This window comes from Gambusia affinis, linkage group LG07, assembly GCF_019740435.1.
Source record: "Gambusia affinis linkage group LG07, SWU_Gaff_1.0, whole genome shotgun sequence".
Taxonomy (NCBI): Eukaryota; Metazoa; Chordata; class Actinopteri; order Cyprinodontiformes; family Poeciliidae; genus Gambusia; species Gambusia affinis.
The window spans coordinates 5,629,537-5,652,916 of record NC_057874.1 but is presented as its reverse complement, the minus strand read 5'-3'; the positions used below and the strand labels follow the sequence as shown (position 1 = coordinate 5,652,916).

Here is a 23,380-nt window from a genome sequence, read left to right as displayed (position 1 = left end):
TTAAATTTATTAAAAATAGAAGTTGGCATTAAATGCGCTAATCAGGTCTTAAATTTTGTTGTGTCAGAGCTATTTAATTTCGTATTCTATTTAGTTTTTTTTTTTTTTTTTTCTTTCAGGCAAAACGTTCTTAACTTAAGCTATTCGGTCTATGACTCAAGGTGGTCAAGGTTACGAACATAAACACTTAATATTCATGTATATGGTTTAGGCTACTGATAAGCCGCTAATACTGGCTATGTGGTTAGCAAGCAAACAAACCGACCGTTAGCAGCTAGCATACGGCTGTTTAGCCACTTGCTATTAGAGAAGCACAAAGCTGCTGTCACGAGCTACAAAAATACCCTAGAAATGTCTCAGATTTGTCCCCTTACATTTGCTCATCTCTTGTTAAATTTGATTAATAACGGTTTTACAAACGTTTTTTAAAAAGTAAAAAAGTGTACTGGTGAAACCTTAATAAAACGGTTTGCGGAGCTGGCCGGAACAATGCTGCTTCTGTTGCATCGCATTTGAATGATGTCAGATTTTCTAAGCTCCGCCATTCGAAAATCTGACCTGTTCCAGGCATGTGGAGCTGTTGTTATGGAAGATTTTTAATGGTGATGACCCAACTTTCCATCTGTGCTAACAGGCTGTTCTGGTGATTAACTCCAGTCTGATCTGTTCTTCTATTTCTTCCGTTCACTGCTGTCGTTTTGGTTCTTACCAAAACTCAGAGCAACTGATTAAGAACCTCAAGATTTTATCACGCCCCCAGCACCAGTGAAGATGACTTTTCCGGCACCAACAAAATGTTATCGCAATATTTTTCCTCGCCTTTATAATGCACAAATAGAAACAACACACCCACATTGAATTTCTTCTTAATTTTTCAGTAACCTTTCACTTGGCCTGCATCTTTGGTTAATATGTAATAATATGGAGAACAGATGTAATGGAGTCAGTTTTTTAGGCCGCCTCGCTTTACAAGCAACGCATGGTGTGGCATTAGAGCAGTCCAAATACAGAAACCATCATCCCTCCACGCCCAGGGTGAGATTTAGGTCCCTTATGATAATACTTTCCCACTTCCTGTTTCCTTAGTGCTAAATAAAATTCTCCAGGACCTTTCAAAAATTTTATTAATTATTTTGGTAATGCTTTAGGTTTCTTACCAATGTTGTTATATGTTGCGTCAATATAATTTCCCCTAGCAAATAACTGGATCGCTGAGAGATCTGAGAGGTTAGCGTAAATTTTTACACCTCTTTACTTTTCTTTTTTTAATGAATTATCTTTATTAGGTATTTTTGAACGTTTATACAAAAACAGAAAAGAACAATAACAGGGCAAAACTTATACAGCACTGATACAGAAAACAAGACAAAATCAAAAACGGAAGCATGTACATAAATTACAGCTTCATATGAGACCTCTTTACTTTTCTATATCACAAATAGTCTTACTGGAAATATTTTACACGATCCAATCTCAGAACAGTTTCTTCTTTTCTTAGATATATTTATGAAAAAAATCAATAAAAAAATATTGATTTACATATATTTTTCATATATATTCTATGTATTTGTAAAAAAGAAAAAGGTTAAGAATAAAAATATAGGTGTAAAATATATATAATCATATCTATTTTAGATATATTTTTCATATATATATATATATATATTTCATATATATTTGTAAAAAAATATATAAATATATATATTTTAAAATGTGCTTTTTCATATATATATTCTTTTTCTATTTTTTACTTTACTATTTTATTTTACAAATAAGTTTTAATACATTTTTAACCATTCCACAATACGATATGAATTTCTGAGTTAAAGCTTCTATAACCTCCGGATTATGGTGAACTTTAGACTGATGAGAAATGATCACTTCATGGAGTCGTAGGCTGGCAGTCCGACGTGATTCTGCAGAGTTCTGGCTCTTTAATCAGAACGTTCCCATTTAATCAGCCGCTGGGTTTCAATGGTTCCGACGGAGAATCGTGTAATCTGGCCGTCACATTTCGATTCCAACGACTGCTAATGAATTTTCTTTTTCTCCTTGAAATTATGCCACCAGATCAAACCACAACAGCACTGCGAGTGCAAACGCCACTTGCGCAGGCGGGGCGGCTCATTCCATAGACATGCGGTGTGTTTCAGAGATCTGCACTGGATAGAGAGCATCGCTGCAGGGCGCTCTGAGTCAGATGTACGAGCGTCGCACGTCACAGGAAGCTGGAGCTGGCCGTCGTACATAAAGGGGAGGCGGGAGACCTCCTCTCTCTTCAGTCAGCCCACGTTAGAAACAGCTGCAAAAACACAGCTGCCTCAAAGAGCGCACATCAGTAGAAGAAGAAGAAGAAGAAGACGCAGAGCTCAGCATCACTCACGCTTTAAAGGATTTTCTTACAGAACATAAGGATTTATCTGCAAGCATTGTCTTTGGATCCTCTTGATAAATTACTGGAGCAAGAAACAAAGTGGGTAAGTTCTATTTAACTGGACACTTTTACCTTCTTTTTTTTTTTTGATTGCGTATATTATTGAATTCTCCTCTCATAATAAATAGATGAGCAGTAAATGCATTGTCTTCAATGCATTTTGCAGTTCGTGTCATAAGAGGAAAATCTTCCTCTTTTCTTGCCTTCGAGTTGCATCAAAGCCTCGCTCGTTCCCTCGCTTACATGCTGCATGGAAATTTAACACAGGATATCACCGGGCTTTTTGTTGTGGTCGGGCGCCTTCCTGTGTCGCCTCGCGTCTGTTGCCTGCTTACAATAAATGTAGAGTCCCTATAGGTGCAGCCACGATTTGCTGCACAGTCATAGCAATAACGAGTAGGATGAGGAAAATGAAATCTCCATGTTTCCCAGAATGTCTCACTAAGTTCTCCACTTCTTCTTCTACTTCTACTTCTACTTCTGCTTGTTCTCACGAATTCCCAAACCAGTTGGAGGATGGGCACCTGCTACACCAGATGTCAGTGCAACCAGATAATCCTCGAAAATCAGCTTGGATCTGCGACGCCAAGTAAGCTCCACTCCCGAAACACTCAGGAGGACGAAAAGAAGTAAATTAATTAAATAAATGAAGGAAAACATGAACGAAACCCGAATCTTGTCTCTTGCAGGACAACAGGAAAGTGTGATGGTCTCTTTGTACGACTACCCAGCGTTTGAGTGCACAGAACTGACCATGCGCATGGGGGAAAGGCTGACCATAGTGTCAGAGTAAGCATAACTCCAAACATCATCCGATCTGTACTTGACGACAGACTAGTGACAGGCGTCTGTTCTCTAACCTCACAGCGACGGCGATTTCGTGATGGTGAGATCCACGACCACCGGGCGCGAGAGCTACGTTCCCACCAACTACACGGCGAAGGTGACAGACAAGTGAGTGACGTTGAGATTTAACAGCTATACATGTGAGAAAGCAGAGGGAACATGAAGAGAAGAGGGAGGTTCCGTGAGAGGAGGTTCTGTGTAGGTGAACTGCGCCTCGGTGGAGACAGACGTTTGGAACAAGATGCCTGCTCTCTCTGGTGACACAAACAGCCTCCAACAGTTTCACTCCTCCTCCTGTGGCGGGTCAACCTTCTGTCACAGTGTTCCAGTGGATTTTCCAGACCTGAAAACATTAACCAAATGTTGTCTCATCTTGCTGAATATGTGGGTAATACTTTTGCTGTTTTCGTGGCAGGTGGCTGTACACGGGGATCAGCAGGTATAAAGCAGAGGAACTCCTTAAACATCCCAGCAACCAGACTGGAGCCTTTTTGATCCGTGAATCAGAGACAAACAGAGGTTAGAGCTTTATTATTATTTTTTTTAAATAGCAAACTGTATAATAAACACACTTAATTCAATGTAATAGCCTCTGCTGTAATGTATTTCATTTGAAAGTACAACTTTAAAAAGTTTGAGTCTCTCTTACGGTTATTTTGCTAGTTGGACGCTGAGACAAATAGATTCAGACCTGAGTTGGGTTAACATGTAGGGTTGACCCAGTACACTGAATATGAGTTACATTAAAATTATGTTCAGCCTGCCAAAGAGTGGCCTTTATGCAAATGTAATACTGTGTAGGATATTTTTTTTTTAGTTTAAATTTGTGTTTACTTATCGAGAAAGTTGAATTTAGATCCTAAAATTAACTCTTGAAATGGAAATGTTTAAAATTCTTGGATCCTTATGTTGAACCACGTTTGTGAGAAAACCTGAAAGTAGAAACAACTTTAGCCTTTTAGCTAGCTACATTAACTTGATTAATTCTTTGGTGAGAGTGTGAATATTGAACACTAGCGTGCGCTAACCGCTTAGAAGCTAAAATGCTAACTAATGTTAGCTTTAGTTAAACTGGTTCTTGAATGTAAGCTGGTCAGTATCCACTGACATTAACATAATCATACCGCATCATTTTACTATCTGTTCATTTCTCATTTCATCCTGTGGAAGAGTTTCAGTGTAGACTCATCAGGTTGTTGAATAGTTCAAAATGGCCGCCTGTAAAGAAGCGGCTCTATCTGGTTTTTCTCTGTCCCGACAAACTGACTCACAATGTCTAGTTGAAACAATATAACTTCTGTCCCAGCACCATAAATCCAGCATTCTACTTAAAGAAATAACTCAGCAGTTTATAAAATGCAGACATGAACTGAAATACTTGCTTTTTTTGTTGAAGACAGAGAAAGCATAAACAGCTTAGCTCACATAGGAATAGCGCTAATGCAGCCAGATTAGCAACTTGGGGACTGAATATAACAAACTTTTTTTTTTTTTTTTTAGAATCGGCATCTTTACATTTTCGACAGTATATTGCATATTCTTTTCCTGGGATCCAGATGATCCTAGAAAAAGAGGCCCTTAGGGTTCCTTAATGGTCTTGAATCCCAAAAAGCACAAGAAATTTTATAACTCAGGCTGAAAATTGTGCATGTTACAAAACCACAATTCAAATATGACACCTATTTGTTTGTTAAGAAAATAACACTCTGATAAATCTTTATGAAATGTTTGCTGTCAGTCCCGCGCTGATTAGAAACTTGCGTTCTTCAATTAAGAGAATTACTTTTTAACAGATCCCTATTTAAGAAAAGAATCAGAGCGATTCCTAAGTAGTTACGATGTGATGAAAGCAGAATGTGAAACGATCAATATAAAATAGATATTATTGGTGCAATGGTGGCTGGTGAATAAACAGGAAGTGGGCCCTAAACCAAAGTTCTGCCCAGGGCTCCATTCAACTTTTGACCAGCCCTGCTGGTCCAGTAACAATCTCTTCTGGGGCCAGAATCTAAATATTCATCAGTTTTTCTTCTATCACTCAACTCATCTGTCTTTGGTAGTTTATTTAAAAAGTGCAACAAAGGGATTTCAACTCCAGGGAAAACAGTACAAAACCTGTGTATTCTAACAGCTGTGTCTGTGTGTGTTTTCTGCATGTAGACAGCTTTTCTCTCTCCGTCCTGCGGAGGACCGCCTCCTCAGACCTGAACCCCGTGAAGCACTACCGCATCTCCCAGCTGGAAAACTCCTGGGTCTACATTTCTCCAGGTCTCACATTCCCCTCCCTCCATTACCTGGTGCAACACTACTCAGGTTTGTGCTTATTTCCTCGCCCTGTTTTCTCACGTCGTCGCGGCAAAATGTACCTGACTGACATCGGCGCCGCTCTTCCTTCCACAGAACTTCCAGACGGGCTGTGCTGTCGACTGACGGTCCCTTGCTTCATCCAAGGGTTGGATGAGCCCAGACCGGTTCCCACCACCGTCAGAAGGCCGACCATCAACTGGAGGGAAATTAGCAGGTGGGAGGATCGACTGATGGCTGTTTTTGCTGGGGTTGCCTCAAAGTGCATTGGTTCAGTCCAAGGTCGTAAAAACCAACGAAGTAACAAAAACTGAAACTGGACCCATAAAACTAAAACATACTGAAATTATAAGTATAATATTCTTCTTTTTTGTATTTATGAATCTATTTCTTAGCCTTTCGAGCTGGTGAGAAATAGATTTTTCCCCCTCACACACGCGCACACGCACACACACAAACACACACAAACACACACACTCACTTTGTGAGGATCGAACGGGGGGGGCGGGGGGGGGCGCGTTGTGAGGATCGAGGGTGCATATGTGATTTAGAGCTACGCGAACAGAGGAGTTTGAAAACATGATCAAATAAGGCTGTGGTCATTGCTATTTATCCGCTTCACCGCCACGTTCGGTCTGAAGAAAGTTTCCTGCGCTGGGTTCAGATGTGTGACTCTGTGAAATTCTACTTTATTTGTGATAATTGTTTTGCAGCATTTTTATGTATTTTTTTCTCGTCAAGCCAAACCGAAGCGATTCAAACCTCTAAACCGTTTTCCTGTTGTGTTCCGTTAAAAAGGTCCGTGGTCCTCGGGAGGAAGAGAACCGAGTCGGACAACTCTCTGGTGAGCGACGGGCTGAGGGAGGCCATCAGCTCCTACCTCCAGTTAACAGAGTGCAAAGATCACAGCTGGGACACGTGAAGGAAAGCCTGTGTGGTCCGTGTGGGGGAAAAAAAAAAAAAAAAAAATGAAGTCCAACAAAAAGAGTGGAGGGAATTACTGCTCTGGGGCTGCTGCAAGCTTGAGCAAACCCCTGAAGAAGGTCTCCTGCACGCCCAAACGTCGTCTCTGAGGATTAATCCAGGAACAGAAGCGGGACAGAGGCACTACACCGCTCAGAGACGAGTCAAACTGTCGGCCATTTTTAGGCCTTGGTGGACGAAGCACAGAGGCAGAGGATGTCAGCTGCGGAGAGGCGATGAATGTTTCACCTAATTTATGAAGATTTTAACTTAATATTGTCTGTCAACATTACAGCAATGTGATTGTATCTGAATGTCGTCGCTGTTGTCTTTTTATTTGAAACTAATATAATCTATACGCTAACAATAAATAATTTACACCAATAAAAAACACACATTTACAAGAATTTGGAGCTTTTTTTAATTTCGTATGATTTAGTTTAAGGGTTCCAAAAGTTGGGTTTGGGGACTGACGAGTCAATAAATATGAGTCCTCAGTGGGGGCGGAGCCAGGGCGTGGCCAGGGCAACCATTGGCTGCCTCTGCTGCCATCCCTGTGAAGTGATTGGTCAATTCAGGTGAGTCACTCATGAGCAGAGCAACAAGCAGTTCCTCTCCAAAACAGGTGGTGGCTGCAGTGATAAAACCAATAAACTTCTATGTTTATTGATATAGTAAGACTTTCAAGAAAATATTTTCTGACTTTAGTGAATTATTTTGAAAATGTAGATGTTGTGCTCCGTTGCAACTCTGGTGCCGATCAGTTGTTGGCCTCCCTGAGTGAGTAACGGTCCCAGCCCGTCACTCCCGTGAATATTTGCTCTGCCACTGCTTCTAGACTTAAGAGCACAAACGATAATTTCCCTGTTCAATGTTATTTGTCTCATTATATTACACCATATGCATTGATAGTTGCTTCACCAATTCAAACTCAAGCAAATTTGAATGTAAACGTACACAAAAGTCCAGCACTAAAAAAAAGAAGAAGCAAACAAAGACAACAACGTAGAAGAATGAATGCATGAGCAATAAAAGTTGTCATTTTGTCTCTGGCAAATAAAATCCATCTTCACAAATATTACTGTATAAATTAAAAAGTTTAGGTCCTGACACTGAACCTTGTGGAATACCACATTTAATGTTTGAGCTCCAATATTTTATTTCACTACACAACTCACAACTGTGAATTTAATAAAATATGTTTGTATTTTCAAAATATATTAACTTTTTTAAAATAATGAAATTACTTTTGACAGATTCTTATTTTTATCATGCACAATGCTAAAAGGATGAATTCCAATAACGTTTAATAATGCAGTTCGATTTTTTTCATTACAGTCACATTAATTTAATCACAACAAGCAGATGGTTTGTTTTGGTTTTCTACTACTAACAGTAGAGCAGTTATAGAATAATATTATTATTACTTTTTTAAATTCACAACTTGTAAACATTTCCTTAATATTTGGTGGCTTGGATGAAATATTTCAAGCTTTTCACAACAGCTTGCTTGAATTTTGTCCCATTCTTGCTGACATAATTGGTGAAACAATAAGCTTGTTCAGCTCTGCCTGCATGTTTGTGTGGTACTGAGAACAGCATTTTGTGATGACTTCACTAAAACATTGACCTTGTTGCTTTTCAGCCTCTTTTGTTTTTAATTTGGTGACTTTCCGATAGACCTTGTCTTCTAGAAGATCCATTTGTTCCCAAGTGCCAACTGTGTAGCAAATGTTTGCTTTGCTATGTATTGTTTCTTCTCATACCAGTAGTTTCTCATGCAGCAAAAGACCCACAGAGCATGATGCAGCCACCCCCGTACATCACAGTTGGAATAATGTTCTCAGGCTTGCAAGCCTAGCTCTCTTTCCTCCAAAGCTAATCTTGGTCATTGTTACTAAAATGTACACTTATGATCTGTTATATTTTATTTTTCCCCATGTTGCTTATGAGATTCTTCATAATATATCCACAGTGTCACCATATTCAAATGTAATCTATCATAAATTTACGATGCATCATATCATCTGGGCTTTCCCAATTTGTTTGAAGACAAATTTTTGAGAATTTTTTAACCTTTATTATTCTGTTTTTATGACTTATTTTGAGGTTTAAAAGCTGAAAAATCTGTGGGGTCACTGATCTAATTTAATTTTCATTTTTTATTTATATTTACGTTCGCTTTGGGATCAATGAAGTATTTAAGAATTTAATTAAATTAGCACTTTACTGAACAAAGCAAATACTGTGACGAAAATACACTGACGTGAAGCTAAACGTGCAGTGTGAATTTTGCTACCAGCAGATGGCGCGCCACTCCTCATTTTTCAATTTTATTAAAGCTTTCCACTTCCTGCCCAAACAGTTGGGTTCAGGAAGAAGAAATAATGGCGACGCTTCTGGGGTCTGAGTTCTCTAGTAGTGGAAGAAAACGAAGAAATTGTAACAGTAATATAGTCACAAAGTTAACGTCTAGTAAAATAACCGGGAAAGGTTTCAGCCGAGGAACACAGGTAAGGGAAACGACGCCTGTATCAATTGTGAACGCATTCGAAAGTTAGACGAGTGAGACCGGGGACTTGCGCTTGGAGTCGAGCCTGAAAATGAAGACGTTATCCCGGAGAGTTTGCTGGGGAGGTTCCCGTTCCTGTCCGAGTGTATTTTGCCAATTAAGCAGAACGTTTCAGAGTAAATTTAGAGGCAAAAATAATATATATGACTTGCATTGGAATAGCATTTTATCACTTGTAGTTGGGCAAATATTCATACCAGTGCAAATGGAAAAGCTCCGGATGAAATGCATCTTTTGTTGTTAGCTCCACGTTAGCTTAGCATTTAGGGCTACGTTAATGCGATATCATCTAATAAGTCAAGCTGTTTAGATTAACCCTTGTTTTGTACTGCAAGATCCAATTGTTGCTAAAAAGCTCCGCTTTATTTAATATATGATTTTAAATTCGTTACTGACGGTAGTTGTAGCCGCTAATGTTAGCCAACGGGCTAACGACAGCTGGTTAGCTAAGGCAGTTCAACAGCTCAGGTGATTACGTAACCACGCAGCAACCACAATAACTACCGTTTCCATAAATGGATAGGGGAGAGCAGCTGCCTGGGCAGGTTGACACGCTTATTTTGGTTTTCAAAAATTGACAAAAATGTATTAGATATCGTTTACTTTAAAGAGTTCATGTGTTGAGTTGGCTAGCACGAACGGTTTTGATTGTCCTGGTAACTGCGTTAGCCTCTCAACTGTCAGAATTGAATTGGGAGCTAATTTGACGCAACAAATCTAAAAAATACATATATATATCTGTGTTAGAATTACAAAAAGGTTTCTACCGAATATAGTAATACATTTAAGACGTATCCCGTGAGATATTTGCATCAGCTCTTGAAAAATTCATTATGGACTACTTTGACACAATTTGCTAAATCTGCAGTAATTTCTGAAACGGTAAAACTATGAAACATTTATTCAAAATATATTAAACATGAATCTTTGCAAGATTTCAGAGATGGTTTCAATAATTTTATATCCTAAAAAACATAAGCATAAAGCAACCAAAACTGGAGAGCTACATCATGATGGAGGATGTTGTAACAGTGACGTGCGGTCAGGGGAGGCAGGTGAGGCAGTGCCTCACCAGCCATCATGGAAAGAAAGAAAATATATAATCATAAAGTAATTTAAATTGTTATATTCATCCGGTGGTTTGTACTAAAAAATATTTATTTTTCATGTAGCTTCACCAATTTCGATTTTTATTTGTTCAAAATCGCTGAATTTTCTTATTTTCCCATTCAAATGCTTGGAAGCGATGCCGGTGAGGCAGCAGCGAGCTCTGCCTCACCTTGGATTGCGCAACCCCTGGCTCTGCGCTGGCTGCTAAGCGGAGAGAGCATGTTGCTGTACGGCGTCAATAAAATGGTTTAAACACATTTAATATGTGAACTTATTTCCAATAATTTAGCTTATGTATATAATGTACAGTGCTTTTTGTCACCAACTGTGTTTGTGTAACGTGTTTCGTGTAATGAGCGATTATAAACGGCAGAGAACAGGTTCGAGGTGAGGCAGGCAGTTCTCTTGCCTCATGGCAGGGGGCGCTCAAGATCCCAGACGTTCGTCTTGTTCACTCCTCAACTGCCGAGTAAGTGACAGCGAGCTAGGCTAAACGATTCGGGAAGCAAGTCAAGTGCAGCGATAGATTATAATAGAGATAGTGATTTTTTTTCCTCTCGCTTATCCCGACTTTCGACATGGATGACTACATTACAACTGTTGTAATGTAGTCATCCATGTCGAAATGTGTGTTTTGTGAGCTACAGTTTGTATGTGTAAGGATGCAGAAGTGAAACATAACCTGTTAACTGCTGTCAATCTATGCATCTATTTGCAAATCTGATTCTGATGACGTCAGTGCCTCACCAGCTATGAACCTCACCGCACGTCACTGTGTTGTAATGAACAGTTTTGGCTGTATTAGGGAACAAAAATAGGCAGGATCAGGTAATTTAGCTTTACCCCCGATTTTCCAGTCAGGAAAAGTCTGGTTTACTCTGGAAGCAGTCGTCAGGGCGAGTTGGGACAAAAGCATGTTGCTATATAGATAGAATATAGTAGAACTAAACAAATGTACACAAAAATTGTAAATTTTTGAAAAATAAAGCTAGAACGCTATATAATATATTCAGTTTATCAGCAATAAACATTTTATTTGGGGGTTAGTTGCACTTTAGATACAGAATTTGAACTATACGACATCTTAAATGTCAAATACTAATCGATAAATTAATCGGTTTATTCTCTCAACAAAACAGATTCCATCACCAATGTACAAAAACATTGTCTTGTAACAAGTTATCTACATGAGTGAAACGGAGCAGGAAGAAGAAAAACCCTATAAAAACCTGGCCCTTTCTCAATAATTACAAATTAATTGCAATCTCATACTAATGAAAAAAAGTGGGGAGGAATAACAGAAGGGAGAAAATACTGAGTATTGAATAACTGTTATTTCAGTAAAACAATAAATCAAAATTCTTAATTCTTTATCAAACTGAAAGAGTCACATTTTGAACACAATGGTAGGGGTTCCCTTTCATTTTTGTGTCGGTAATATAAACAATAAAATGCTTTATTTGGTGCTTAATTGAAGGAATTTATCTTTCTGAATAAAATATGTTGTGCATTAAAGCATATGACCCTAATATTGAGCTGCTTTTTTGTTTGTGGGCGTGGAAACCAATTAGTCATAAAAATATATGATGATGATTGTGGTTTGGATGATATGCATTTCAGTGCTGTTTACGTCACATCAGTGCATGACTGTTTACACGTTGGGTTTGGGTGAACAGATGGATTTGTAGAGTGGAAAATCCATCTGTGGAAAAATGTGGTTTAATTTAGAAAACCTTCACCTCCTCTGAGCATTTACGCACAAGTGATCCGCTGCTCCCGACTGTTCACGCTGGTCCTGACCTCGGTGTGTCTAAAGTTTGTAAAAGTCATCAGGTAAACAGATGCAGCTCGCTCACAGCTGCTTACAAAGATATCCAGGTCTTGAACCTGGAAGATTTATTTGTCTTGCCCCTTCAAATGAGTAAGCGAGTAAAATGCGATTATTTCCTGACTAAGTCTTTACAACTTTCCACGGTCTAAATCAGGTTTCTGCAATCATCCTCTAAACGTCAACGTCATTTAAAGAAATTTTAACAGTAAACTTCACATGGCGGCTTCCTCTGCCAAATATAACTGAGCTCTGGTTTTCTCTCTTGCTCTTCGCCGTCCACTAGAGCTGCAACGAGCGATTAGTCATCGCTTGCTCTATCGATTATTCTGACGATTAATCGGATAAAACAATTTGATGTTCCACAAATACTTCATTTATACACTTGAAACTTTTTCGAACAATATTATCTAGATTAAAAAATTCTAATAGATAAATGATGAATTCCCTTTTTGAAACTGGAAAATTTTGACAAAATGTTTAATTGCCTAAAATGAACTGATCGTCTGTATCAAAAGATTCATCTGCAGCTAAAAAAAAAAGGATACAAACATTAAAATGTGAGAAGCTCAATCCTTTCTGCTCAACTTAACATCAATCAATTCACAATTTTTTTTGGATTAACAGATCAATAATTGGGTAGAAATAAGTTCTTAGTAAAAGTTTTTTTTTTGTCCTGGATAAAGTAAATTTGTGTTGTTTTTTTTTTTTTTGTCCTGAGTGCAAAAGTATAAATTTATTGTGCATTTTTGAATAATTACTGCATTGATTGTGCTGTGCTTTCAGCAAATAGGCTTTTATTGAAGCTGTATTTTCCAGCTAGTTAAACCAGTTGGTGATTATTTTATTAAGAGATTCAAAGACGATTAATCTGATTAATTGTCTTTTATTGACGTCCAATGTCAGGATGAGTGATACAAACTTAGAATTTCATCACAATGTTTAATATTACTATATTATATTACTATTTAGTATTTTTTTTAGTTAACTGTATGTCATATTCCCATTTATTGATATTTATTGACGTTCATCTGGAACAAACACTGGAGGAAAAGAGCAAAAATAACATTTCAGATCATATTGTCAGTCTTGTCTTTTTTTTTAAACATTTTTTATTTATCATCAATAACCAAAATGCACCATGGCAAACAATAAATCCCACTGTTCAAAGTGATGCACCCCGAAACAAGCAGCCAGTTTTCTGCTGGAAACCTCATTAAATGCAACACACACTTGGTACCACGAGGCAGACAAACATCAAACTGTGTCAGATACTTTAAAATTTTCCAGGATTTAGTTTTTTTCCCTTCGTTTTCTCTGCTGCAGCGGTCGCTTGCACAGCTAAAGTCTTTATTCTTAGTGCTTACATACTTTATACACAGTTTGATTAGCATGACTGAAAGTAGTTCAACTTGCAGCATGTCATTTGTCTTGAAATGTTTTCTCTGTGTGGGTGTGCATGTGTCTTACTGACCAGCCTCTCTGGTACGTTGCAGCTCCCTGGAGGCTTGCTTCAGGAGAGAGATAAACCTGCTAAGTGGCATGGCATCCCTGACCTGCTCCAGAAGCTCCACGAGAGCAGCCACCCCAACAGTGACCTCTCCCACGCTCACAGCTTTCTCAAGGTAGACAGCGTCACTCTCAGCTCACCATCACGGTGGAGTTACAGCCTTTTCAGTGATTTCCAACCTGGTTATTAGAGATTTTATGCTAATTAGCCCTTTCCTTCTTTTTTTTCCCTTTTCTAGAACTTATCGTCACAGCTCTCGATGGAGGCCATGTCTTTCGTCACAGAGGACAGGAAGACCGCTCAGGAATCCACTTTCCCCAACACCTACACCTTTGATCTGTTCGGTGGAGTCGATGTAAGTTTGAGAATTTCTTCAGTTTCTTTCTTTCATGTATTTATTTTTTTTAAATGAAAGCTGTAATTTATTTCTGACTTTCTGTTTCTTTGGCAGCTGCTTGTGGAAATCTTAATGAGACCCACACTAACTATGCAGAAGAAGAAACCCAAAAGTGAGTAAGAATAACATCAAAGTGTCATCTTTCTCATTTCTGTTTTGCTTTTATCAATTAAATCCCTACTGACATCTGTTCCTTTATTTCTACAGTGAATGATGAGCTGGTCAAAGACTGCCTTAGTGTTCTCTACAACTGTTGTATATGTGTAAGTGTTCAATTGAATTTCTTCAATGTCAGATAAAAGCAGAGGTGCTTCAAGCCTTCATGTCGTTTATTTCAAAGAATATTTTGTTTCTGACAAATCATTTGTAGTGAAGTTGTTTTGTTTCTGACTGCAGACGGAGGGAGTGACAAAGAGCCTGGCAGCCAGGGACGACTTTGTTCTGTTTCTCTTCACTCTGATGACAAACAAGAAGACGTTCCTGCAGACGGCGACGCTCATTGAAGACATTCTTGGAGTGAAAAAGGTGAGCAGTGCTCTCATGTTGAACCTGTAGATATTGGTTCATGGGACTCTGGCAGCACCAGGGGTGAGGGATTCATTTTTTTTTTGTTTTCTTCGTATATTATAATACGTTATATGTAATGATCATGCAAGGTAAATTACAGGCTTTACATTTTTTATTTTCTCCAGTAAGCTTATATTTTTGCTTTTGTAAACCTGCATTATTTAGCAACAAGTTAAAATGCAGGATTTTTGTTCAGTTTTTCTTTCAGAGATTGATAAAATAATTTTCTTCTCATCAAGCAGGGACACACATCATCAACCACATTGCTTAAAATAACTCAGCAAACACATTCACTGTTTTTCTGTATTTCTAGTATCACTCTGTCTAAAACAATGTGGTTTAGCCACACGAACATCGTTTAGATTGTATTCAGCAAACGCTTAGCCCTGAAAACAACTGATACTCAGGGATTTGACTAGACCTATAAATAACTGGCAGTGTAACCTTTACTATATTCTGTATTATGATGTCAGGATTAAACTATTTAGCAAACTGAGTTCTGTTGTAAATTGGGGATATGCAATCAAGTCCCAGTATAGATACCTAAAAAAATTATAAAGAAGTGCAATATTATTTTTTAAGACCATAATTAATTTTTTAAGATTAAAACGTAGTAAAAATGTTTTTTCCTGCTCAGGTATTAATTAATTTCGCAACAATATGTTTAAATCACTTAATTATAAACCATTAATGTTGTAATATTTTTTGCGTTTTAGATCCTGATGCCATCAAATGGCTTTGGAGAAAAAAAACCCTAATGAATGCTTTTGAATCTAGTTTTTGAAGAAGTGGGAATAGTTTTATTGAATAATTTTAGTTGTGTCTTTATGCTGTTAGAACGATTATTGGTCAGCTGGCATAATAATCTAACGTTGTAACACTAAATTGTTGACCTGACTGACGCAATAAAAATGTCCTCCATGACGGTTTCTGGTAACGAGCCTCTGGTTCAGTTGACCAAAACGATGAAACACCATGAATCAGCAAAACACTCCAGATGTTGATCTCCCCAGCCTGATCTCTGTCCGTAAATGTGGGATGTTGTGCAGTAAAATGCGCTCCGTGTGAATTTGACGGCCACACACGTGTTTGCGTCTTTAAGGAGATGATCCAGTTGGAAGGAATCCCCAACCTCTCAGGTCTGGTCCAAAGCTTCGACCAGCAGCAGCTGGCCAACTTCTGCCGCATCCTGTCCGTCACCATCTCAGAACCAGATATAGGGAACGACGACAAGCACACGCTACTGGCCAAAAACGCTCAGCAGAAGCGCAACGCCAGCCCGTCCCGCGCCGAGGTCAACCAGGGTAGGTTGGGTTTTATGTACAGATGTCAGATTGGTCTGGAAAAAAAAAAAAAGAAAAACCCTGATTGGTTCCTGATCTGTGTTCGTTTCACAGTGACTCTACTGAACATCCCGGGCTTCATTGAGCGGCTGTGTAAGTTAGCCACTAGAAAAGTGTCTGAAGCCACAGGAGCAAACTTCCTGCAGGAGCTGGAGGACTGGTACACCTGGCTGGACAACGCACTGGTGCTTGACGCGCTCATGCAGATGGCCACCGAGGAGGCTGAGCAGAGCAGCACAGGTGAGATTTTGGACATTTTTGGGAAAGTCTGGATTTTTTTTTATTTATTTTTTTACCCCATCTACTATTTTGTTTTACAGCTTCAGTTCAGTCCCTCTAGAATGTCTTTCTTGTGCTTATTACTAATTTTTGTGGCACCTTTTTCAAAAAGTTGATGTCAAAGTTACACATTTTTTTAAGCTTTATTGATATTTTCTAAACTTTTTTTTCCTCCCCACCTCTCCAAATAATAAAACAAAGAACTAGGTTTAGCCAGAATATAATGACATCACTTTTCATGTCACTGCACCAACCTGTAGAAAATCAGACCTAACAGATTTAACATATCATGTCCACTTTCACTATATTCTGTAGAAAGTGTTCTTTTCACTGTGACGGAGAGACAAATGGTTTTTCCAGTGTTTAGCGATGGTCTGACTTTCAACTCGTTTTCCTCTTCAGAGTCATCAGACGAGAGTCCTCTGGCCACCAGCCCTCTGAGACACAGGCTGCCCCAGTCCATGAAGACCGTCCACGAGATCATGTACAAGGTGGAGGTTCTGTACGTGCTCTGCGTCCTCCTGATGGGCCGACAGAGGAACCAGGTATCACTGCTCCGTCCGGAGTCAAACGTCCTGCTCCTCGCCGCGGCCGAGCCTCGTCTCATTCCTCCTCGTCGTTTTCGTAGGTCCACAGGATGCTGGCCGATTTCCGTCTCATCCCGGGGCTCAACAACCTGTTCGACAAGCTCATCTGGAGGAAATACACCGCGTCCAATCACGTGGTGCACGGCCAGAATGAGAACTGCGACTGCAGCCCAGTATGAACCTCTTCACCTTCTGCTTTCACTGAGAAGTGAAGATCTTCAAAGAATGTGAACATTTATGCCACCTGTCCAAAAAAAGCTCCCCAAAAAAACATGTTCTTTGTTGTTGTGCAGGAGATATCCTTTAAAATCCAATTCCTGCGGCTACTCCAGAGTTTCAGCGATCACCATGAGTACGTGTCCTGAAATTCTCCTGCTTTTGTGCTGATGTTTAGCGTTTGGGTGTCTTGTTTTTTAGAATCTGCTTTCCATCTTTCAGGAACAAGTACCTCTTGCTCAACAACCAGGAGCTGAACGAACTGAGTGCCATTTCCATGAAGGCCAACATCCCAGAGGTGGAAGCTCTAGTCAACACAGACAGAAGCTTAGTTTGTGACGGAAAGAAGGGTCTCCTCACGCGTCTCCTCACCGTCATGAAGAGGGAACCTCCCGACTCATCCTTTAGGCACAGACTATATATTTTTGTCACTGTAATTCTAATCCAGAAAGCACGTTGAGCTAAACCGTGTTGTTTTTCCTGTTTGTTTAGGTTCTGGCAGGCGAGGGCTGTGGAAAGTTTTCTCAGAGGAGCAACATCTTACGCAGACCAAATGTTCCTCCTGAAGCGAGGGCTGCTAGAGGTAGAACATGTTTGTCCTGCAGGCATACTGTACATTCATGTTAAAAAAAACCCAACACAAATAAACAAAGTTTTTTCCACTCTGGTCATTTTAACGAGTCGCTGCTCGTTTTGTGCTTCGATCCTCCAACAGCACATCCTGCTCTGCATCATAGACAGCGGCTGTACGTCTCGAGACGTCCTTCAGAGCTACTTTGATCTGCTGGGGGAGCTCATGAAGTTCAACATCGATGCTTTTAAAAGGTTCAACAAATATGTCAACACTCCAGAGAAGGTAAGAAAACACTCCAATATAAAAATGTAATGTATGTGTTATAAAAATACGAAGGAGCAGAGTGAGCCGTTTTGACTTTTTATCTTTAGCAAATCAACTGGAGCCGCAAAGAGAACCTTTTACCACTGGACTATCAACAAGTCCTATGAAAACCCACAGAAATGGACTGCCATGCACGTCTTAGTGCATCTGTGGTCGGAACATTATAGTTCTTATTATAATGTTGCACCGTCAATATTTTACTAGATACTGTTTATGAATGAAGTTCTACACGTTTGGATTCTTTTGTCTTTTTGCAAAAATATTTTAAATAGACAAATTTTGAAGCACTTTCCAGAAACAATGAAATAATTTTCAGTAATTTGTGTTGTATAATAAACACTGAAAGAAAAATAAAGTGTTTCTCTTTATTGTGGTTGGTTGTTGATACAGTGTAGGTAACATTTGAGATAAATTTAGAATTGGCAAGGCATAAATCGAATTCAGGAAAATTTGCAGTAGAAACCATGTAATGGGTACAGAAATTAAAGTAATTTTGACTTTCTTTGCTGCATGGCCACTGTAGCTGTTGATTTAGCGTTTAGTGCTCAAATTGAATCAGAAATGTACTTGTTTGGTTTTGAAAAATGATTTCCTATTTGTTGTTTTTACCCAACAAAAAGTCACAGCTAAGGCTGCAGTACTTTTATTCTCTCTTTACTTTTAGTGTCACTCTTCTGCTTCGTTTTGATCAATCAGTAAATATGACATCATAGCTGATTAAACCTCAAACTGTTTTAGTTTCAGGCCTTCCTGACTCAGATCAACAGCTCCTTGGTGGACTCCAACATGCTGGTGCGCTGCATCGTCCTCTCACTGGACCGCTTTGAAAGCCAGACAGAAGATGTCAAAGGTAAAATGAGTCTTTAAGAAAGGCCAAGTTTTTTCACTGGTATGATTCTGTAATATAAAAATAGTTAGTAGCTTTACTTGAGTAAAAAAAATAAAAATAAAAAATCAGTGATTTTTTTTTTTTCTGTCCTCATCAGTTATGGAGGTGCTGTCTGAGTGCTGCCTGCTGTCCTACGTGGCCAGAGTTGAAAACCGATTGTCCTTCCTCTTCCGACTCATCAACATCATCAACGTACAAACACTTACGCAGGTGGGGGTTTGCTTTCGCTGCCGTGTGCGAGTACAGAAACAGGTGAACCTGCTGGACACTGAATCGCCTCTCTTTCTTTCTGCAGGAGAATGTGAGCTGTTTAAATACCAGCTTGGTGATCTTGATGTTGGCCAGACGAAAGGCGAAGCTGCCCTTCTATCTCAACGCCCTGCGGGAGAAGGAGTACACGGAGAAATACCCCGGGTGCCTGCTGAACAACTTCCACAACCTGCTGCGCTTCTGGCAACGCCACTACCTCAACAAGGACAAGGATAGCACATGTCTGGAGAACGTGAGTCCCTGAACGCAGTTAAACCATGAGTTATTAGCATAAATTTACTACATGTCGCATCAAGATCTTTTTATTTTTTTTGTCAACCATTCAAAATAATCCTGAAATAGAAATGCAGGCTTGTTGGTTAAAATCTAGGCCCTGAAATTCATTACCAACAGTCTAAACCAAAAGCTTAACACAGTAAGAAAAAGGAGTTTATGGAGTCAGTGGAAACTCTGGTTCAGTTTTCCATTTTGAGCAAACCAACCTGATGCTCGTACTTTTACTCATTGAGAGCTTCCTGTGGTTTCCAGCTGTTTGTTAAATCAGCCAAAAGTGCTCAAACAGACCAGTTGTGCAAAAGTGTCTTTCTAGCAGGCTGGCTTAGAGCGACGCGTCTACAAACACAAGTACACAAACAAAACACAATACAACCTGGCACAATAATCAATAAATCAATTGATTGCATGATAAATTAAAACACATTCAATCATTTCCAATTTCATGATCTATTTATTTTTTTCTCTTTCTATTAAAAAATGGATGATAAAAGTGTTCAGTCTGAAGTTTTGGTCTCAACTAAACTTTTTTTTGAGGGATGATTTTTTTTCCCAGAGTTCATAATTCATTTTACTAGTTGTTACTGTTGTTCTGTTGATTTATTTTGGATATTTAAAATGTCTTCCAGTGTTAAATGTTCATTAGAATTTCAAGTTTATTGATCTTTCAGAATGTGTTCTTGCATTATTATCATTTTACTGGAAAATTGTCTCAAAACAATACTATCGTTTATCACAATAACTCCTGAGACAATTAATCGTCCAGAAACATTAGTTATTGTGACGGGCCTAAAGACAACAAATACTTCTAGTGTCACACCAGAAGATCGGTGGAATTATAATTAGTCATTTTTAACAATCAAACCTAAATCTGTTATGTCAGGAAATCAAAAATAATAATTTGTCATAAACCTGACTAATTATGAGTTTAAGTGACTTTATAAGCAGATTTTAGCCACAAACTGAAAGGAAAATTTAAGTGCAATATTACACAATTTGGTTTGATTTTAGCAGCCTGTCAGCAGCCAGATACTGAAAAACATTGCTTTAAAAAGTTTGATGTCTGTTGCAGCACTGAATTCACAAGTCTGAACTTGGAGGACTAAATGGACAAACAGAACATGTTCTTTTTCTATTTACAAGTGCTACCACTTGTAAATAATGGTAATCATTTTCTTATTCATAGTTGGCTAAAAAGATTCTCCACACGTTTGAACAAAACTAAAATGGGGCCCCTAGGTTGAAAAGAGAGTATGACATTAGTGCCAATAATTTAAGACATCAGAAACTCATTCACAAGTCGGATCTTTGTGTGGGCTAAACTAGCCTGCTAGTTTAGACTAATAAATCTTTTTTCCAGATGTGTGTAGGTTTTTTTTTTATTTACTTGTTCTACTTAAGTTAGGTTTTGATGCCATTCATATAGTTAAAAACTCAGTTGCTTTAAATAATATCTTTTATTTCAACACAAATAATTTGCAGTAAATTAACACACTGCATGATGTGTTCATTCACTCCTTACTGACATCCCAAACTCTACAGTATCGTTTTCTATACAGTGACAAATATTTCGCTCCATCAGTAGTTTCTTCAGTACAATTACACATCTCTGAAAATAGATCTGATGAAGTCAGGTTTTGTCTTTGGTTCCATTTCCTCTTTGTTTTGATCTGACTTGTTGATAATTTCACTCAAAATGCAATTCAACCTGGATTTTTTTTTGTTTTGTTTTTTTGTTTTTAAATTGATCTTGCAAATTGCATGATGAGTACGTTGTAATGCAGCTGACCGATCATTAAAAATGTTTTTATCGGACTAAGCTAACACCTTGGAATAGATCCAGATCTTTTTTTAATGACTTTTTCCACATTAATATTCCTCATTTACAGGTGGTATTTTTAGCCCTCTGCTGTATTGTACAGTTGACAGTGTTACGTTGATTTTAGAGCGAACTATATTAACTTCCATCAGAGTCTATCAGCAGTAAGTGAGAACAAACTGAATGCCACACCTAAAATGTCAACTTTCGTATATTTCGTCATATTTTCTGTACTAAAGTCAGGTACGGAGCCTGATGCTGCCAAAATTGGTAATAGATATTGAAAGAAATAAGTGGTTAAAGTAATTAATGTGCCAACCAAATATTCCATCTAAACATTGTACCACAAATAAGACAGTATAATCTTTAGATGATCAGTTTTTAACTTGCCATTTTATTTCAATCTTAGTTTAGATTTTTAACTTATTCATTTTTTTATATTCTGTAGTTATAAATACAGAATACAAGAAAATGAAACGTGATGCTGAATGAGAATTATACTAAATGAATACAGAATTTAAATCTGGCGCACTGCGTGAAAAGTTTGGACACCCTTACAGGTCAACCCAGGTGTTGATGCCGTGATAAAAATGTTACGTTCAGAAAAAGTCAAAGTAATTACAGGTTTGTGACCAAATGCTAATTTTTCCAGTATGAGCTGGATGTAAAAATTGAAAGGAGCTATTTATTTACTTTTATACATGTTTCTATAATAATAATCAAAAAATAATCTTAATCTCTTGTGGACTTTTCTGTGTTACTGCTGCCACCAAGTGGCAGAAAATGATCAGTGACGCTTTCAGAGTAACACTGTTTGGCATAAACATAAGATTGATGTTTAGCAGCAGATAATTTAGTTTTAGCCACTCCAGATCAATAAAATTGTCTCCCTATTTAAGGCCGTGGAACAAACGGAAGTAAACATTCTCTGCTTTCTCCCCCTCAGAGCTCCTGCATCCCGTTCAGCTACTGGAAGGAGACGGTGTCAGTACTTCTGGGCTCTGACAGAACTTCTCGCTGTGCCATTGTGAGTTACATTGACGAGCCCTTCATGGATCTGGACAGGGACCTGCTGGAAGATTGACCCTCTAGCGGGTGGAGGCGCTGGGGGGGCGGAGGCCACCTGTGGCTCAGACTCCTCTGATCCGACCCCTCCAGGCGTTTTTGTGACTGCGTTCAGGATCTAAAGACTCACCCGTCTGCTGTCCGTACCTTCGCATGGAGGCCGTCATCACAGTTGAGAGCGGATAATGGAGTTCGACTGACTGTCATCTTCTCACACAGTTAAAATGCTTTGTGTTTTGTTTTGTTTGTTTGGAAAGGAGAACTTAAAGCTACAGGCCCCCCTTTCCCAGCGGTCTAACAGACAATAATAGACTTTGGAAAAACAACACCCGCATTGGTTGTTTGCTTTATGTGAAATTCAGATAGAGCCTTTTATATAGCCTATACAGAATTCTATGGAAAAGTATGAATGAACAAATTATATGTAAAAAGAAAAAACAACAACAAAAAAACCCAACCAGTTTCTTTTCACATGGACTTGATTTTGAAACTCGGCACAGATTGAGCAGGACGGTGGTGTGTCGTCACCAGCCTCACTCTCTCACTACTTTGACTAACTGTTGACTTCATGCCACACCACTGCCTCGTCTGAGGTGAGCAAAATGCTAACGGTGGAGCATTTGCTTGGGGGGGGACTTCTCATCTTCTTGTTCTCTGGCCCTGTTTTACTACGTGGCTGTCTTTGGTTGGTGCTTTCTGGCTCTACTCGGCCCATTTAATCAGCAAGATGGCCTGGTTCTCATATCTTAAAGGATTCCTCTTGCTTAAGAAAACTCATTCTGTTCGTGGCTTCAGAAGCTTCCCCCTGGGACTCATCATTATTTTATTTTTATTCTTTTCTCTTTTTTTTTCCCTTTTTGACGTTTATTTTTTCTTTTGTTTTGATCAATGGCTTTTAACTCTGGATAAACTGTAGAATAAAACATTGCACAGGATAATTGTTTTTATTGTTTAATATATATATACATATATATATTAACTCATTTGTTCATTAAAGTGTTCCCATTCTCTAACAAATTATTTCAATGTTGTGAGAGATGCTTTAGAAAGAGAATAAACTATGCAGGTGCTAGTATTCAGAGAAGACTCTTCCTTCAGGCTCCTCTATCTGGTTCAAAACTCAGTTTATGTTGGGTCGGTTTGTTCTGGACAACAGGAGTCCAGATTCATTTCCAATCATGACACGGCTGTAAACCTTCTGCTGTTCTTC

The 23,380-nt window shown here is 38.7% G+C and overlaps 2 protein-coding genes across 2 annotated transcripts; both read left to right on the top strand.

Moving 5' to 3' along the window:
- The first annotated feature begins 2,274 nt into the window (after positions 1-2,274).
- Positions 2,275-6,954, top strand: sla2a (Src like adaptor 2a). Its single transcript, XM_044121852.1, has 8 exons — positions 2,275-2,477; positions 2,944-3,023; positions 3,124-3,223; positions 3,302-3,388; positions 3,696-3,799; positions 5,441-5,593; positions 5,681-5,801; positions 6,383-6,954. Exons 2-8 carry the CDS (start codon positions 2,951-2,953, stop codon positions 6,504-6,506), a joined length of 762 nt encoding a protein of 253 aa, XP_043977787.1. The 5' UTR covers positions 2,275-2,477; positions 2,944-2,950; the 3' UTR covers positions 6,507-6,954.
- Positions 6,955-8,901: 1,947 nt separating this feature from the next.
- Positions 8,902-23,105, top strand: trpc4apa (transient receptor potential cation channel, subfamily C, member 4 associated protein a). The gene is made up of 18 exons (XM_044121844.1): positions 8,902-9,060; positions 13,554-13,682; positions 13,806-13,922; positions 14,019-14,076; positions 14,172-14,227; positions 14,361-14,489; positions 15,634-15,835; positions 15,929-16,114; positions 16,556-16,698; positions 16,782-16,913; positions 17,034-17,092; positions 17,179-17,364; positions 17,449-17,539; positions 17,672-17,812; positions 18,593-18,704; positions 18,841-18,953; positions 19,039-19,245; positions 22,052-23,105. The coding sequence occupies exons 1-18, from the start codon at positions 8,935-8,937 to the stop codon at positions 22,187-22,189; spliced, it is 2,325 nt and encodes a 774-aa protein (XP_043977779.1). The 5' UTR covers positions 8,902-8,934; the 3' UTR covers positions 22,190-23,105.
- Positions 23,106-23,380: the final 275 nt, after the last annotated feature.

Coding starts and splice junctions, on each gene's coding strand:
- sla2a (XM_044121852.1), top strand. CDS start 2,951: ATGGGCACCTGCTACACCAGATGTCAGTGCAACCAGATAATCCTCGAA. Junction 3,800..5,440: donor TGAATCAGAGACAAACAGAG/GTTAGAGCTTTA, acceptor TTCTGCATGTAG/ACAGCTTTTCTCTCTCCGTC. Junction 5,802..6,382: donor AACTGGAGGGAAATTAGCAG/GTGGGAGGATCG, acceptor TCCGTTAAAAAG/GTCCGTGGTCCTCGGGAGGA.
- trpc4apa (XM_044121844.1), top strand. CDS start 8,935: ATGGCGACGCTTCTGGGGTCTGAGTTCTCTAGTAGTGGAAGAAAACGA. Junction 14,077..14,171: donor GCAGAAGAAGAAACCCAAAA/GTGAGTAAGAAT, acceptor TTATTTCTACAG/TGAATGATGAGCTGGTCAAA. Junction 16,699..16,781: donor TGGGCCGACAGAGGAACCAG/GTATCACTGCTC, acceptor TCGTTTTCGTAG/GTCCACAGGATGCTGGCCGA.